The sequence below is a fragment of the Vigna unguiculata genome, chromosome 7 (genome assembly GCF_037176805.1).
Source record: "Vigna unguiculata cultivar grain cowpea cultivar isolate G323 ecotype 2 chromosome 7, ASM3717680v1, whole genome shotgun sequence".
Classification (NCBI taxonomy): Eukaryota; Viridiplantae; Streptophyta; class Magnoliopsida; order Fabales; family Fabaceae; genus Vigna; species Vigna unguiculata.
The window spans coordinates 32,809,639-32,828,994 of record NC_140798.1 but is presented as its reverse complement, the minus strand read 5'-3'; the positions used below and the strand labels follow the sequence as shown (position 1 = coordinate 32,828,994).

The window sequence follows — 19,356 nt, the reverse complement described above, 5'->3', positions numbered from 1 at the left end:
TGTACCGTGCAATACCTATCATATTTACTTTTAAGTAGACCTATTCCTCACAGGACCCTATTTACATTCTTTGTTTTTTAATAAGAAAAAGCAATAGGATAAGTTCTAAGTTGATGATTGGGTAATTGGACCTTTCACCTTCGCGTACGAAATTAATTTTACCACAAATTGTACATGTGACTTGTTATACTGTGGGAGAGCGAGGACCCATCTTGAGAACTTCACTGCACTCGCAATCAAGTCTAGTAACTACCACAAACATAAACATAAATATAGACACATTTTGTGTAAGGAAACCAACCAGAGACTACATAGTATAAGTTTCATAATTCTAAAGCTTCACATTCTTTTTGGTTGCTGCCACCCTTTTGTCTGACATGAGTCAATTGAGTACAATTTGAATCTTGGTTTTCTACTGCTTGACATAATAACACTAGAACTGAAGAAATGACGGTGACAGAATTTGTTCCACCGCAAGGAGCAAAGTTAAAGCCATTTTGTTGCCCCCATGTTTTACAGGGAGGACGACAACAGAGTTTGTGATTTGATCTGCTTGGTTGAATAACCTCCTTGCACAAGTTGCAAATGTTATCCAAAAGAGACCCAACCATCCTCTTCAACACACAATCCAAAGAGAAATTCCTTTGTGTGTGAATTGATGACATAAGGATTGTTGAGTGGCATGTCTGTTATGTCTGGCACTGAATTTGGATCAGAGTACAACATATTGTGATCATGAACGCCTTCATCCCTATATGAAGTTGAGGCATACGGGTAATCATGACCAGCCCATGTTCCTTGATGATCTGCAAAAGAAAAGGTTAAAAGCATACTAATAAGACGCCTGAAACAATGTAAGCAGATCAAATACTAACGTAAAATCAAATGGTATACCTTCTTGTTGTGTAGAGATATTTAACCGTTGAAGACCTTGCTCTGTAGCATCAGACTGTCCCATTCCTACACATTCCAATGGTCTTAAGCAACTCAATGGTGTCTTGTGAATTGATTTGAGATTATCCATATTTTGGTAAGCGTGGTGCTTCAGTATTTCCACAACACGCTGCCATTGGAAGAAAGGATCCAATCACTTCTAACCCACAGGTATAAATACAACAAAAATCCTGAAATTTGTGCAGAAGTGTTTACCTTCTCATCGGAGGTAAGAGTATCAGGGGATACATAATTTTTCCCATCAAAACTCACACCCACAAGGACATAGATGGAATTGAAAATCAAGCTAGTCGATTGTTCTGCTGTGTGGTATACGAAAGTCTCGTCGTCATCTATCACACAAGTCTTGACATGTTCAATAATTGACATCCATGATCTCTTTGGAATGTTGCCAACCTTCTACATATCCAGACCAATAAATCAGCATGAATATGCGTATTCTATGTATGAATCTCAATAATTATTTACATGGAGGGTTAAAAGAAAAGGAAAACGGAATTTCACCTCAAGTAATGAAGATGGATTTGTTGTGTATAACCGCAAGAGGTCCTTCACTGTGTGAATTCCATGGAGGGACAACCTCTCGTGAATTTTCCCATCTTTGGCAATTTGCTCTAATCGCCAAACATCATCGTTCAGGGAAGGAGGGTGGTGTTTCTTGTACGCTGAAACGACAAAATTTCAGTTCATTGCAATAGTTTCCCTAATAGACAAAGACAAAAACAATAGACACGACGTGAAAAGAATACTTACATTCTCCTCTGTAATCTTTGACCACAAAAGGTTCGCTTCTACCTTCCCTAACGTTAGCTTCAATAGAAGCTGTTTGGATAACTTTGGCTCCCAACCTAAACTTTCTGCTCCGTATCCACCTCGAATTATCCGTGAACATAACCTTATTAATACAACCTACGCCGTTTTTCAATGTTATAACTCTATCTCCATTCAACAACGGTCTTCGGCCATCTCTCTCACGCAAGATATTGACATTGAATTCACCTTCAGTCCAATCCTCACTTCCGTTGAAACCGAACTCGCCATTGAGAGCACAGATTTCTACCTTTAAAGAGGAAAGGGGACCAACATTAACCACTGACTGGTCTCTGATATCAAAGAGAGCAATTTGAATGGGTGTTTTATCCTCCGATATCACGTTAGAGTGGGTAAAAATTATATCAGGCAATTTATTAGTGAAACGCAACTCAAAGGGCGATGCTCTGGACCTATCACCGCCAATCTCATCAAACCATGCCCTGTAACAAATTTGAAAACAATATCACATATTAAACATTGAACAGGTAAGGAATATATGTTCCAGATTTAGTAAGAAAGACAACTATAACCACGTAATAAACAATTATTTCTGATGAACACAATTGAGCTAGAGAAACGAGCCTTGCAGGTAAGTAATCTTGGATTCTACGTTCCACCTCCTCGCGTACCTACCTCGTACATTTAAAATACACATCAGTGAAAGGTTAAAAAAAAACGTGCATATTCAAATACTTGGTACTGAACCAAGACGAGAAGAAGGAGACGCAATTTAGCAACCGGAAATAGTTAGAAACAGTACGCATTTACATCACAGTATAAGAGACTCGTTAATTTCTTACCACTTTGCGAAAAAAATGTTCAAAGTACAACTCGTAGTCCTTGGTCCACACCCCTTTTGTCACATTTCTAAGGCCACAACACAACAGAAAAAATTAGAGTTTGCATCAAGTGGCACCATAACAAGTGTTAGAACAAATAGCAAGTACCTAAGAGGTGTTTGTTTTGGATCATTATGTCTCTGTGTAGATTGCATAACTGGAATTCTATTACCTCTGCGCTCACCACTTTCATTCCCCTCGAAAGTCTGCTTATTATTTGATACCATCCAAGGATTTGAAATGATATATAACGCAAAGTAAGTGGTAAGAGGTAAGAGGAGAAAATATAAAGCCTTAATGGCATATATATAAATGTGAGGAAGATGTAAGGAAGGCTCGTTAAGCAGTGCGCAAACTAGACATGCGTAAAGAGACATTTAAGAAGCATTTAGTATAAACTATTTTTGTCTTTTATCAACCAAAAGAACAAACATTTTTGGACACTTATGAAACATTGAAAACATAAAAGCGACTATATATCAGTTTATTTTAACAATAGAAAGGAACCATTATAACCATTCTTTGTTGTTGAAATCAAAATAAATACTAACTATCCGCGTCGTTTTAGAAGACCTAGACCTTCCAAAAACCATTGTGTGGCTAACTTACGCCTTGGGAACTAGAAAGTGATGGATATAGACAATGATTACTGTGAAATCGTAATTTGTGTACGATCATACGACAGGACCAAAGAACATGCAAACGCGCTTTTAAGGTTGGTGAAACCCGTTACTAAGGAGACTAATGACAATGTTTTTCTCCAACTACGCGCTAACAAAGGAAACACTGAACAACGCGGAATAAAACACACGCAGCCGCACTTGTACTGAGAACTATGAAGCCGATGCATAAATCTCTACCTATGGAATGGAGTATGTATAATTCTGAAAACTCTCCATTTTTTTTAATGGGTTGGAAAAAAAGGAGTCAAAGAAATAGCTTTAGAGATGAATGAAGTTATTTTATATTAGAAAAGAAAAACGCTTGCGCTGGGCGGTGGTTGGTTGATATAGTCAATTTCAACGAGTCTAGAACTGGATGTTATAAGTCAAGAGGCAACGTGGAAGGAAAATACGGTTGAAGGTGTTGGAAGCAGGTAACTAGTGACCATAATTACCGGAACTATTTCACAGAAAGTTCCTGTCTGAGATGGGAAATTTGTATGAACTTCCATGTTCAAAAACCCTAACCCTGTATTTTTATCAGCCATTTCAATAATTTAAAAAAATATATATATATATATATATATATATATATATATATATATATATATGATATTTAAATTATTTATAACTAAAAAATTAACACATATAATTGAATTTTTCTTTTAATATAAAGCTTTATTTTAAAATTCAAACTTATAAAATAATATTAATCAAATTTAAATATTCAAATAATATTTAATAGTTTGATTTTTTTTAATATGTATAAGGAGGGAGTGGTCGATTTTGAAATTTTAATTTTCTATTTTTATTTTAGCTAAACTTTAAATTATATTTAGTTATTTGAAATATTTTTTAAAATTCTTAAATTTTAATATTCTTTTTTTAATTCACTTGACCAAATATCCATTTTACTTCAAATAATTTTAAAATTTTCAAATAAATTAACTATTTTTTAAAATTATATCATTCAAAAACAATATAAAATATTTTATTATTATTTTCAGGAAAATAAAAATTCATTTTTCATACTTAACTACCGTAGGGGAAGGTCTAGTGAAGGTGGTGATGATAATTCTATATATATTTCAATCGGTGATATATATAATTCTTTCATTATATGTCGTTTTTTACTGAGAAAAAACAAAATCTTGAAATTTTCCTCGCCATTGCAAAGTGTGGTGCGAGTTTTTCTTTCTTCTTCTTTTTTTTCATGGTGATATCGCCATTCTCAAAAAACAGTTAAGTGGGGCCATAACTTTGATCTCAAATTCTTATTACCTCAAGGAGTAGAAACATTAAATTGAATATTTAGTAAAATAAAAGCTTAATTAAAAAATTTTGAATATTTTTAACTATTTTTTATTAAATCTTTTACTCATTAAGTATTTCAAATTTTTATATTTTTTAATTAAGTTCTTATGGTTTGGTTTTTTTAAATGGAGTAATATAATTCTCCCATCATATTAATTATTATCTTTTCGTATTATGAAATTAGAAGTTATATGGTTAATTTAAGAATGTGTGGGGATTATTTTATTTGTTCCTTAGATATATTTAAGTGTGTGGAATAGTGCTGGCATATGTAGATTTGTAATTCATGGGTTATACCTGGTTTATTCATGTCTCGATTTATGGTAGGTTTTGTTTGTTTTTATTTGATTTTGCTAGAAAACAAGACAAAGGAAAAAAAGATGATGACAGTTTTTTTCATATATATTAATATCTAATTTTAAATACATGTTTTCTTTATTTGAATTTTAATATATTTTATACAAATAAGTGTAGATCTTATTTACTAATTGATCAAGTAAGGTTGAATTAAAAAGTCTACTTTTTAAATTCTAGAAATGTTAAATAAATATATGCGAATATTTTAATATCCTCAAGTTGAAAATATATTATTGTCTAAATTATCATAATAACTCAGTTATCACAGCTATTATAATTTCTGTTATCCAAAATATTTTCAATAAAAATAATAAAAGTCTTTTATATATATATATATATATATATATATATATATATATATATATATATATATATATATATATATTAATTACATTAAGTTGAGAATGATATCAATGTTCTTGATGAATTTATTTCTTTTAGATTTAACATAATATAATATCATAATTAATGTGATTAATATATAATAAGTGATTTTTCATCGATAAATATTATTTTGCCGAAGATGATAAATTCTGTTAATAATATAATATATTTTTAGTAATGTAAGTTTTATATAGTCTCCACTTAACATATATTTTTTAAAATTATTAAATATATTTTTATCCTTCGATTATAATGTAATTTTGAACTTAATTCCTACTTTTTGATTCTGTTTTATTTTTTAGGCTTAAATATCTTTTTGGTCTTCATTTTCGTAGTGTTTGTTGCGGATGGTCCTCATTTTCACATAATGTTTAGATTGGTTCTAATTTTTACCGAATGTTTAGAATGGTCCTCATTTTCGCAATTCGTGTTTTATTTGGTCCTTTTCTGTTACGCCGTTTAAATCATTAACGGAACATTGTACAGGTGACACGATTTGTATTAGGGTGTGTTACGTGTACTAAACAGGTGGCTGATTAAAGTTAATTTTTTAATTTAGGGGAAATTTTGCAATTAGGAAAAATTCTTTATCTTCGTCTTTCTTGAGTACAGATTTGCAGATGAAGCAGCTAATACTTGTCATTTCATCATTGGATTGCAGTTGCATTCTTCATTTCAATTTTAGTTAATCATCATCAACGAGGTAAGTGGGTTCAGGGTTTTCTGGGTTGTGTTTGCTCGTGGGTTAGGGTCAAGCAACACCACTACCAACACTAGAAGAACCATCTCAACAGTTTATGATGAAATTACAGATGAAATTGCAGGAAGAAGAAGATTGCAGCAATACTAATTGTGAATGAAGGAACAAGATTGTCAAAACTCACCAACTGCCCAAACATTCCCTACCAAAACTCTAACTCACTTATTTATCCCCAAATATCTAATTAAGCCACCTGTACAAACATTCCCTACCAAAACTCTAACTCACTTATTTATCCCCAAATATCTAATTAAGCAACCTGTACAAACATTCCCTACCAAAACTCTAACTCACTTATTTATCCCCAAATATCTAATTAAGCCACCTGTACAGTACACGTAATACACCCTAGTACAAATCGTGCCACATATACAATGCTCCGTTAATGATTTAAACGGCGTTACAGAAAATGACCAAATAAAACATAAATTGCGAAAATGAGGATCATTCTAAACATTCGGTAAAGATGATGACCATTTTAAACATTATATGAAAATGAGGACCATTCGCAACAAACACTACGAAAATGAGGACAAAAAGGTATTTAAACTTATTTTTTAACTTAAAACAATAAATTTAGTTTCTTCCATTCAACCACGTTAAATTTTGTTTGGCGTAGCAAAATTTATTTTTGTAACTTACATTAACAAATTTCAAAAAAATGTGTACTTTTTTTCTGTCGTAGGTTCTCTTTTTCTTCCCTCTCCGTCTTCCCCTCCACTCCACATAGTAAACACCATTCTCATCTTCTCCACAGAGCAACCTCCATTCCCTCCGTCATTCTCCAAGTCCACTTTCACTTCATGATTTAATTACTTTTACTTTCAAAAGAAAGATACGCTTGAACTTTCCAAAAAAAAAAAGAAAAATCCAAATTCATGAACCCAGAGAAGAAAAGCCCCCCAAAGAAAGTAGAGATAACCAGTTGGGATTATCTTCTCAATCAAACCATAAAAAAGGAAAGAGGTTGTGCAATAAAAGGGGCAAAGGTAGAATCTTTAAAAAACAGAAAAAATAAAAAGTCAAATTGTTTTGTCACTGTAAAAGAGTAGGGATAAATAAGCTAAAAAAAGATTCAGATTGTTATCAATTATGAAGTAAAAAAACAAATTGGATGAAGAATATAGAAAGCTAAAAAAAAAACTTCAATAATTCTCTCTCTTCCGATGTCCCTTCCTTTTTTTAATTTCTTCTCTTTGGGTGAGTTGTGGGTGGAGGAACATATGAAATAAATAACCCATAAAAACTTTTATGTAATTAAATCCTGAAGGTCAGTTACTCTTTCTTTTGAAAACGAAAGTAATTAAAATCTAGAGTGAAATTGAAGAATGATGGGAACGACGACGCGTATGGGGGTTGTTGTGCGAAGAAGATGAAAACGATGGTCGTTGTGTGGAGTAGAGAGGAAAGATGAAGAGGAAGAAAAATGGCACCTACGATAGCAAAAAGTAGACACCTGTTGAAAAACAAAAATTAAAGTGTGTTTGAAAATATTTTGAGAAAAATAGTTCTATTGATATTGAAAAATCAATTTTGGTTAATGGAGAAATTAGGAAGAATTATTTTTCTTTAATATGAATTTTTTATCTATAATTAATTTTAAAAATTGATTTTGAGTGACTTTAAACAATTTAGACTTAAATATATATTTGGTCTTTATTTCTGTTATTTTTATTTAATTTGGTCATTATTTTCGTTTTATGTTTAATTAAGTCTCCATTTTTATCAAATTTTAGTCAATTTGATTCTTTTGATTAACGGTATTTAAATAGTTCACGTTTTTGAATCATATGTGTTAGTTCCTTTTTTTTTTAAATTATTTTTATTATTTTTAAAAAGAAATTTAAGACTTTTTTAATTTCAAAAAAATTGTCTGCATGTCAATAGTTGTGTCATATGTTAATGTTACTGTCGCATGTCAGGGTTGTATTATTTTTGTCGTTCAATTTAGTCTCAATATTCATTAATTTTTCTTCAATTCAGTTTCTATATTCATTATTTTTGTTTAGTTTAGACCCATTTTTTATTAAAATGGAACAATTTAGATATTAAAATTTAAAATATTTTATATTTAAATGTTAATGTTACAAATATTACTTTTCTAAAATATTTTGAATATTTTTTTTTAAATATCAGTTTTAAAAATATTTTAGAACATAAATATTAGAAAAAAAATTAATAATTATATTCTTATCATATTTTAAATAATTATATTCTATTAAATATAAGAATTTTATTTAATTCATAATTAAATTTAATAATTTATTATTAAAATTTAAAAAATAAATAATAAAAATGTCAAATTTTGAAAAAGTATTAATATGATTTATATAAAAGATATTAAATTTGGTGTCAATTTGAAAGAAACGATAAAATTGATTTATTTTAACAAAATTTATGACTAAATTGAACAAAAACAACGAATATAGAGACTAAATTGAACAAAAAAAAAATAACACAACCACAAATTGACACGTGACACGTGGTACAACTGTTTGACACATGAACAATTTTTTTGAAATTAAAAAAATTTGAAAAAATTAAAAAATTTTGATAAAAAAAAAACAGGAGCTGACACGTTACATGTAACTGTGAAATATTTAAACATCGTTAGTGAATAAGACCATATAAACCAAATTTTGACAATGAATGATGACCTAATTAAACACAACAAAAATTAGGATCAAATTAAATAAAAAACAATGAAAATGTTGACCAAATATATATTTAAACTAACAATTTATTAACATGAATTAATTTTATGAATTGATTTTTGATATTCCAAAGCAAAATCAAACATGCACTTAATTTACTTCACAAAATTAATATTGGCAACCAGTCATATGTGTTAGTGGATCGCTTATTGTTACGTCCAATGTCCGATAATGTTATTTAAGTGGGAGAAAATAAATTCATTGTTTAAAAACTTAACAGAATCAAATTTATGAATATGAATAAATTTTAATTTTAGGTTACATTTGGGACCATTTTTAAAATATATTTACAGTTTTTATTTTAGCTTGCCTAATTTATTATTGGAATTATTTTAAAATAATGCTAAATTTAATTTAATTTTTTTAACTAAAACATAAATAAAATCATAAGTTTTTCTAAAGAAATAACATGGACCAGAAATAATGTAAACGGATAACTTTTACTTTAAGACAATAAATTAAAAATAAAAGTATATCAAAATATGGTATAATTTTTTGGTTTGTTTTAAACAAAAGGGAACTGATTTTTCATCTAGTGTTTATTTGTGTTAAATATCAAACTAAATTTCATAAAAAGTTAACATAAAATTAATTTTTATTGAACTTTTTTTTATGTATATATACATAGAATGTACCCGTATTTAAATAAACACGGGTTAGATATGTTTTTAATTTATGAATTTTAATGTAAAATTTAAATTCGATCATATAACAAATTTTACAGTATTTTGGTTCTCAAATTTTAGAAATTAATTAATATAGTATTTTTAACCCAAAATTGTTTAATTTTGTTGATGTGTGATATACATTTTTCATCTAACATTAAAGTTGTTAATGATTTTGACACATAACAAACAACTTAATCTATTTGGGTTAAAAAATTATTTTTATTTATTTTTAAAGTTTGAAAACAAAAGTGTATTAAAGTTTGAGATAATGATGAACTTCAATTTGACATCAAAGTCGAGAGATTAAAAAAATACTTAACCCCTGAGTAAATTTTAACCCATTTTATATAAAAAAAATATTATTTATTAATTATTTGTGCCAAAAAGAAATCCCTTGTCATTATTATGGATGACAAATAAACTTGTCCCTGTGGATATTGTCCGAACCCGTCCTCGTTTTGAAGGGGAATCCTCGCATTGACTGGGTATACGTATGAGGATGGATAATCCCTGACTTATTGGGTATGGGGCATGGGGATGGGAATGAGAATGAGAATTTACATACCTGTCTCGTTCCCGTCCCCATACTAGTCATAATACCCGGCTCATCCATATCTCCATCCGCATTTTAATTATATATATTATTACATATTTTCTATTTTTTATTTCTTCTAATTGTTGGTTTTTTCATGAAATTCATTCACATCTCCAATATATTTTATGTTCAATTGATGTATATCAATTAAATATTTTTTATGTCTCACATTTGAGTATTTATATATATTTTTAATATTTTTCTTTATTGTATATTATATTTTTCATTCACATTAAAATGTTTAATACTGTCAATTTAAGTGTTCAATAGTATAAATCTTTCATTTACTATTTAATATAAAATGTTTGTCTTCTTTACTCTACTATTATTATTATTATTCATTTTTGTTTCATTTGAACAACTCTTTTATTTTGCTAAAACGATTTTCGTTATTTCTCAACCTTTGACTGTGTTCATAGTTGAAAATTTTTTTTAGATCTATAAGGTATTTTTATCTTATTTTACCTTTAATTATATATTTATTTTCCTTTGTGCAATTTCATTAAGTAGACTCTCAAATTGTTTATAAGACACACATTTGATAATATTTTAATATTTTTATTTGTTGTTTATTTTTATTATGTAGAATACTATTTTGATTTTATATAATTTTTTTTCTAACTCATTATCATAGTGTAATTTTATCACTATAATTGTATAAATAAATTTTATTTACTGTAATATAAAATTTTAATGAAACTGTCATGATTTTTTCATCACCATTCAACATATATTGAATTCGAAAGATACAACTTCTACCTTAAAATTTTATTATTATTAGTTTAATCTTTGTTGTTTGCGCTATTTTAATTTAAAATTTTATTATTATTAGTTTAATCTTTGTTGTTTGCGCTATTTTAATTAAGTGATGTATTATAACTGACTTTTAGCAGTGTATAAAAAAGAGATTCATTCAAATTTAATATAAGTAATTAAACATACATTCAAAATATATTTTAATTTGAATGTTTATTTTTCTTTTATATATTTTTTAAAATATTTTTAAATTTTATCAACTAGGTTTCATTAATGTTTGTAAAATTTAATAAATATTTTAGTTTTCATGAGATTTTATTTGATATTGTAATTTAAAATATATTAAATTATAATTTATTTCTAAACATTTGATATCAAATAAACAACCTTCATCTTAATATTTGATAATATTAATTTTTTATTGTTTTATAAAAGGTAATTAATTAATCTTAAAATAGTAAAATGTGCGAGTACAAATATATAGCCGTTGAATTTGGGTATAAGAATATAGATAAATTTTATCTATGTAAATGAATATGAGATAGTGAGATTCGTTCCGTCACGACCGTTCTGTTGTCATCTTTGGTCATTATATTTTTTAAGAAAATATAACATATATTAGATAGTTTTAGTAGGATTAAGTATATTTTTAATTTTTAAAATTTTACGCGAAATTGAATTGTATAACTTTTCATCGATGAGAAATAAATTTCTTTATGAATATCTGAATTATTTTTTTAAGATGTTGATAAAGAAATAAGGTGCCGGCCGTTTTTTAAAAAGGTTAATTTACCGTTTGCCTTTTATGGAAAAAAATCTTGTGGGTCCAATGAAATCAATTTATTTTTATTTTTTTTATCTTTTTACATTTTGAACAAAAGAAAAAGGTTACATGATCCCCAAGTTAAACTGAGAAGGTATTACTATTTTTTTTTATTATTAGAATCTTGTCAAAGATTAATATTTTATTTAAAATAATTACCCCGTCTTCCTTCGTTAATCTTTTTGTTCATATCATGATAAATTAATCATATATATGTGTGTGTGGGTATTTATTTATGAATGTATAGACAGAGTCACACATTCTGTGCTGCAGAAGAAATACAGAGCTTCATAACCCTACAGTCTGCAGTTTTTTCTTATCGAATTGGTTTCAATTGCAGTGGGTGAGTTTGTTCTCCTTCTTCTCTTATTCCACTGTTCTGTTTTTTTTTTCTTCTTTCATTTATTGTTTCTTCAAAGCTTAGTCTCCTTTGTTTCCGCTGCATGTTCTTTTCCTTGTAATATTTAAAATAAAAGAAAGAAAAGCAACAGTAAAGAACTTTCTTTTTAATTTCTTTTTTTTTATGTTTCTTCTCTGAACTCGTATCCGAAGACGATGAAACACGATGTGGGTTAAGAGTCTAAGATTTTCTGTAATCAAATCAATTCCGCATAATTATCAGAACCTCTGAATTTCGAAAAATAGAAGTGAACTGAGAGATAATTGGTACTCCTACTTTTTTTTGTTTCTCTTTTATATTTTCATGTTTTAAATTATTGCAGCAAAAAATGACCTATTTGAGTCACCCACATGCTATTGTGGAATCAATTGTACAATATCGTTGCATGTGTGTAAATATAGGAAGAATGCTGGTTTCAGTTTGGTTATGTATTCTAGTGTAGTTGTTGCTTAAGTGGAGTAGTCATTCATTTCAAAGCAAACTTTAGATTAGATATATGAGATGCTATATTCTATTTATGATATGGAGTTTAGAGTGTTGAGGTACATACCCTTAAATTTTGTTTTTCGGAGGGTTATCTAAGGCATTGATGCTCTAATTGTACCTTTTACCAGTTATGGGTTTGGAGGAGAACGTAGCAAAGACATGCAACACCAAGGACAATGCTAGTCAAACTTGGACCTTGCGTACACATGCTTTTTATGATTTAACGCATGTCTCTCCCGTGGTATTTATGTTTTTGCTGAAAGAATATTATTATTACGGTATGATTTCTTTTCCTTCCAAGGCTAGTAATTGTTGTCTGAAACGAGATAATAGGATGATGAATGCTAAGTGTTTGTTAAAATGGTTCAGTTAATTAAACCTTTTTAGTAGTTTGTTTTTCTTTAAGTTAGCCTCGTGCCCAGACAGACTGGATATCAATGCTATTGTCAAGGTTTTAAATTACTGTTGTGGTGGTTGCGGTTTTTTGGCAATTTGCGGTGTTGTGAAAAAATTGTTGGCAAATGCAGCTGATGTGGTCACAATTGCAAATGTGGAAACAGCAAAGAGGAGTGCTAGGAAACACATTTTTTTAATAGATTGAAATTTATTAAAAACTTTAAAATCAGGGGAAAATTAATTAAATATGATGTGGAAGTCAAATATCATTGATTTTTCGTAAATTTCAACCAAAAAAAGAGAATGTGTTCAAACGAGTGTGTTATTAGCATTTCTCAACCCCAAAAGCCTTGACATCCCTGTATACCTTATTTATTGTGTTGTAAATGGTTCACCTTTATCTATTTTCATGGTCAGCATGTTTGCCACCAACACTAATTTTAACATATAATAAATGCTAAATGATCATTGAAGTTTGTGTAGGACTCAGTGTTGGTTTATCCTTCTTGCTATTCATTGTTGTTTCTTTTTAAATGCCATTGCATAGGTACGTGTAAGGCAACTGCAAAATTCAGAGCCCTTCAAAATCAAATACATCTTGTTCTCCATAATGATCCAAAACCTGGACCAGCAACTTTTATTGTTCATTGCATGTATGTGTCTCCATTATTTGAAGATCATAGTCAAGGATTTACTCATATGATTGTATCTGCTCTTCGCCGATTCCTAAAAAGATCAACCACTACAGAAAACTCATTGGAGGTGAAAGACTTGGTAGCCCATCTACTTGTAGATGTTATGAGGGGCCAGATCTTTCAAGATGAAAAGATAGTCATGAAGCTAGTCGAGATTTTTGATATACAACTAACTAATATTGAGAAAGCAATGTGCCAACTTAAGGAAAAACATGATTTAAGTTGTGGCTCAGGAAAAGAACTGGTTGAAGAGTATATTGTCACTTTGGTAAAATCCCAGTGGTACATGACAGCTGTAACTTTAATAGAGCAATTCTCTATCTACCATTATGGCCAGTCTTTTCTCCTTGATATGATACAGAGTAATCAATTCAAAGCGGCAGAGAGGTGGGCAACATTTATGGGGAAACCAATGTTATCCATACTTGTAAATGAGTTCACCAAGAGGAACATGCTTAAGAATGCATATGAGATTATAAAGACAAATAATCTAAAGCAGGATTTTCCAGACGTATTCAAAAGGTCTAAGGAAAGGTAAATGATTTGTACTGGTTTACATGGGGGTGATTTAGTGTTGTTTTTATTTGTACAAAGCATCTTGAATCCAATTTCGCAACCCCTTAAGTTTTTTTAATTTTTATTTAACAAAATAACTTGTTGATTTGCAGCTCACTAAAAAAATTAGCAGAAAAAGGATGTTGGGATGTTGCCGAGGCAAAAGTAAACAATGATATGCACCTTATGGAATATTTGGTTAGTTTTATTCGCTCTTTGATACTGACCGCCATTCTATATGTACATAGATAGATATATACTTCTAGAACCTGTGTAAAATAGCTAATGTTTAATTTTTAAACTATTGATTAGTTTTGTCATTCTATTCATGCACTTGTGATCTTGAATTACTATTCCTTTGTTATGTTGATTGTGTTTCTTACCGAAGACACTTAGACAATTTGTTTCTTTTTCTGCTTTAGTTGCATGGTGTTTTCTGCAGTCCTTGTTGGACGACCTTTAGGTGTCTTTTTTACCATTAAGTTTTATATCTTCTTATTTGGATTTATTCCTCATGAAAACTTGAACAAGCATTTTATTATTGTGTAATGGGCCATTTAGGCCATGTGAGTTCTCAGTTCTGCAAACATACGTATAAGGATCATGTATATTTCCTAAATTATATATTTGATGACCTATATATTCTTTAAATATATTTTGCAAAGGTAAGATTATTTCTCAGTAGATTTGTGACTTTCTAAACCACTGCTAGCCTGTTGATATTTGAACTATGGAATCCACTAGTTAAGACAAGGGACTTTTCAGGTGGTGCACTCATATTTGTTTGTTACAAACTGATGGGTGGTTAAAGTAACATGACTAGGAGTCACCTCCCAGAATACGTGGTTGTTGTTTTTTTCTCAGCTCTCTAACCTGTTTATCAGATACATAGTGCACAAGCACCCTAAGCATAATTTTAGCTTGATTATTATGTATCATCTGACGCTTTGCTAGTAGAATTGGTTAGGGTGGATATACTAATTACAGGAAGGCTGTGAAGTTGTCAAATTCAAAATAGGGAGGTTTCATGAGCCGATCATGTCCAGTTTTGGGTGGGGTTGTACAATCTGAAGTGTCTAGGATGTCTTATTAATACATCAGTTTCTCAATCGGAAATTGTGATAGTTTCATTTTTAAAATGAATACAGAACACAGGTATAGAAACAAAACAGTCATACGCTGGTTCTGCATTATATGGAAAAGATGTAATAAGTACTATAACTCTCTTATTTAACTTTTTTTGAAAAAATAGTACTCGTTGAGTGTTAGTTTTTGTTGGCAGTTTTAGCCTTATAGCCCCAGCATAATTTTCAAATATGTATAGCAGTATAATATTTTAATTTTACTTTTTAAAGGTTTATTTGGCAATGGAAGCTGGTTACACAGAGAAAGTTGATGAACTATGTCATCGGTACTCCCTAGAGAGGTTTTTGGACACCGAAGGTAAGCCAAATTGATATGCGCAATGTAAATTAGTAAACGAAGAAAAATATGGCATTCTAAATAATACAAAAAATTCCGTAACCGTTAAGATAGTTGGTTGCTCATTCTTCTTCTGCCTCAATAGTTCCATTTTTAATTTATTCAGTCATTTTAAATTCTTTTTCTTGTATCCCTGAAATCATTTTTTTATAGTCTTTGTTATCAATATCCTTACTTTGATGTTGATACCATTTTACTTCATTAACTTTATTGTTATGAAAAGTGTCTATTTTCTTCTATTTATTCTCAAATGATGAACACAACTGTTTTATGTGCTCCAGTACCAGAAACAAGTAACCTGCAAGGGCGATATTTATGTCTTGATGAGTTATTGGTTGAAAACATCATTTGGGTTGATGAAGCGGAAACTTTGTTTGATGCAACAAGGCATATTGAGGGGTTTAAAGTTGTAGGTCTTGATTGTGAATGGAAACCAAATTATGTAAAAGGTAGCAAACCAAACAAGGTAAACGATCTTCCTGCTTTGAATGCTTTTCCATCTATCTTTGTTTATTTAAATTCTTTGAAAATTATTATATCTGGGTTTTAGTCTTCAGAGCTGTGACATTTTCTGATCAGAAACCGAACGCATGATTCTCCCCTTTCCTTTTCTTTTTTAATTTCCATGTTTCAGGTTTCTATCTTGCAAATTGCTTCTGAAAAGATGGTTTTTATCTTTGATCTGATAAAGTTACACAAAGAAGTACCTGACATTTTAGATGATTGCCTATCTCGCATTTTGCTGTCACCTAGAATTCTAAAACTTGGTATGAAAATTCTGAACATTAGTCTTTGAACTATTAGCAAATATTTTTGGTGGACAAGATTGATTCTTAACTTTGAATTATTACTACTTTAACCTGATTGAGAGTGCTACTGTTCTTGGGCTTTGATAAGTACTATATTATTTCAATTGTAAAGGAACATTCTCAAGGCATTGGTTTTGTTTTGTAAATCTCAACTAGTAACCATTCATGCCCAACGGCTTGTATTTTTCAGGCTATAATTTCCAATGCGATGTAAGGCAACTTGCTCACTCGTATGGAGAGTTGAGGTGTTTCAAGAACTATGAAATGTTGCTGGATATCCAGAATATTTTTAAAGAACTCCGGGGTGGTTTGGCTGGGCTTACGGAGGTAGTGTGTGTATGAATGTCTCTTTTAGTGTTTCGTGTCTCCTTTAAAGTACTTCTTATATTTGTAGAGGGATAGTTATAAAAATCCTTGGTTTTCTCCTGTTAGCTTATTTTGACGAAACTAGTGTTGTTAATGGTAAATCAGAAAATACTGGGAGCTAGTTTAAACAAGACAAGACGAAACAGCAATTGGGAGCAACGGCCATTAACTCCAAATCAAGTAATTGCTTCACTTTATTCATTGTTATCCATTAATGATCTCCATATTCTTAAAACTTATCAGAAGATGCATTTGTGACATTGGCTTTGAAAGTTTTTGTATAATTCCTAGTATGCAATCCACCTACATTTATTGAACAAAATTTTGTTTTTCCAATAGTGAATTGAATGATTCAAATTGTACTGTATATATGATTTATGGTTTCAAAAGAAATTTAGAAGTGTAGGATAACAATGAACGACTGCTATACATTTGAAGCCAGTTATTTCAGTTAATGCTGTTCTACATGTGCAGTTGGAATATGCTGCTCTGGACGCTGTTGTTCTTGTTCACATATTCCGCCATCTTCCTGGTCATGGACATGAGAAACCCGAGTGGAAGTCTTTCATCGTATGTTATCATACCTCTTTTCTGCCTATTTTCCTTTATTGCAAACTCTATTTTTGTTCTGTTCTCTCGCCTTTTCTTTGTCTTTAGTAGTTTCACAATTTTGATTTACCCAACTAAGCTTTTAGAACCATGCATAAGAAGAAAAAAAACGCATGCATAATTATTGATTTATACTGTTTTTTAACTGTCAAATAGGTATCCCGCACGGAAAACGGCAAGAAATCCAAGAAACATACACCGAAAGTTGTAGACACTGAAATGGAGGCCAGCAAGCATTAGTTCTGAACTTAGATCCATTGTGTATATATGGGAAACTTTCTGTAGAAAAATAAGAAACTTTCATTATGATCATTAATTTCATTGAATATTGTCCTTCTTTTTTTTGTTGTTGTAAATATCAGTTTATAAACTTCATTTTTACCCAAGAAGATTAATCCGATCATTTTTACACTTCTAGATCTACATCTATATAAAGGAATAGAAAAACCAAATAATAGATGTAATCACAAGTGATAACTGATAATGTAGTTACAATACAATCAAAATTGAAGACAAACCAAACTAATGCTTTATCCTTTGTGAGATTTTTGACTATGTAAATTGTAGAATTGTTATCACCATGGACGACAAAAGATTCAAAAATGTTAGAATGCAAATCTTGACATAAATATTGCAACCACTAAAGGTCACATACAAACGAAGCTAGTGCTCTGTATTTTGCCCAAAAAGAAGATCTAGACACTTGTAAACTGTTTTTTAGACTTCCACAAGATTAAAGAATTTCGCATGAAGACACAATAACCAACAATGGATTTTCTTGAATCAACACAAGTTCTCCCATCAGACCAATCAGAATCAGGATAAACTTCGATAACAATTTGATTATCACTCGGAAAGAATAGGAAAAGACCAATTGAGTTTGGATTCTTTGTTATCTTCAAAATACAACTGTGTTTTTAATATTCAACAGAAAATAATATAAAATATATTAAAATTATCTTTAAAGTACCTCACATTCACATATTCATTCAAATATCATAATATATGAAGAGTTATTGTCATATGAGGTTCTCGCGGATTTGAAACAAAATGACTGGGTTTAATCCATCTTCTATATTCACCAGGATCCGAAAGCGACAACCCTTCATTGTAAGAGAGAAAACAAGACGGTCCCATTGGATAAATAGTAGACACCACTGTCATAAAGGAGATTAGAACAAAAAAAAATCTTTTGTTGATTGAGAACAATAATAGAAGATTAACGACTTATTTCAAAACCAAGAAATATTGAACAATACCAAGATCTTTTATACTAGATGAGTTATGAAGTTTTAACAAGCTCAATTTCTTGAAGATTATTGCGAACCAACATAATGTTATCAACATATATTAATGAAGTTGTGAAAGAATTACCATGCATGTGAACAAATAAATAAGATCAACGATACTTTGAACATAACCAAGTTGAATTACGGTCTGAGTCAGTTTCGAGTTCCATTGTCTACTAGTATGCTTTTAGTCCATGTAAAGATTTCATATCTTTACAAGCTTGTGCTTGTGCTAGATGAGGAAGAATAAGACTAAAAAGGAGGATTCATGTAATTTTTTTCGTCAAAATCGCCATGAAAAAAAACATTATTCACATCTAATTGATGAAGAATCCATCTCGTAACACGTGTTAAAGAGAAAATAAACCGAATGATAATGATTTTAACAACTGAAGAAAAAGTCTCAAAATACTCGATACTTTCAATTTGTAGTTTGAGAAGTAGCAAGTTTATGGTTCTTTGAGCCATGTTTTTGTTGAAGGATATAAATATTTTTTAACTCTTGTAGACGATGTTTCTCAATTTATATGGATTTACAAAATTTCATCATTATGATTGAAAATCAATTCAATACTCATTTAAAAGTATTAAGAAGTGACAACGACCTTGAGTTCCTTATAACTGATTTAT

The 19,356-nt window shown here is 29.9% G+C and overlaps 2 protein-coding genes across 3 annotated transcripts; one reads left to right on the top strand and one right to left on the bottom strand.

Moving 5' to 3' along the window:
• Positions 1-267: 267 nt before the first annotated feature.
• On the bottom strand, positions 268-3,040 carry LOC114190643 (calmodulin-binding protein 60 B-like). Of its 2 annotated transcripts, none has more exons than XM_085675824.1 (8): positions 2,715-3,040; positions 2,568-2,634; positions 2,350-2,396; positions 1,708-2,207; positions 1,459-1,619; positions 1,150-1,350; positions 895-1,063; positions 268-806 (listed from the first exon to the last, which is right to left on the bottom strand). In XM_085675824.1, the coding sequence occupies exons 1-8, from the start codon at positions 2,981-2,983 to the stop codon at positions 589-591; spliced, it is 1,632 nt and encodes a 543-aa protein (XP_085531950.1). In that variant the 5' UTR covers positions 2,984-3,040; the 3' UTR covers positions 268-588. The 2 variants fall into 2 exon arrangements, with proteins under 2 accessions (XP_085531950.1, XP_027935404.2); XM_028079603.2 differs by having other exon boundaries at positions 1,150-1,353; positions 2,715-3,030.
• Positions 3,041-11,825: 8,785 nt separating this feature from the next.
• LOC114189808 (Polynucleotidyl transferase, ribonuclease H-like superfamily protein) lies at positions 11,826-17,848 on the top strand. Its single transcript, XM_028078506.2, has 11 exons — positions 11,826-11,982; positions 12,654-12,803; positions 13,469-14,150; positions 14,285-14,369; positions 15,527-15,614; positions 15,935-16,119; positions 16,288-16,420; positions 16,653-16,789; positions 16,934-17,008; positions 17,303-17,398; positions 17,594-17,848. The coding sequence occupies exons 2-11, from the start codon at positions 12,656-12,658 to the stop codon at positions 17,675-17,677; spliced, it is 1,713 nt and encodes a 570-aa protein (XP_027934307.2). The 5' UTR covers positions 11,826-11,982; positions 12,654-12,655; the 3' UTR covers positions 17,678-17,848.
• Positions 17,849-19,356: the final 1,508 nt, after the last annotated feature.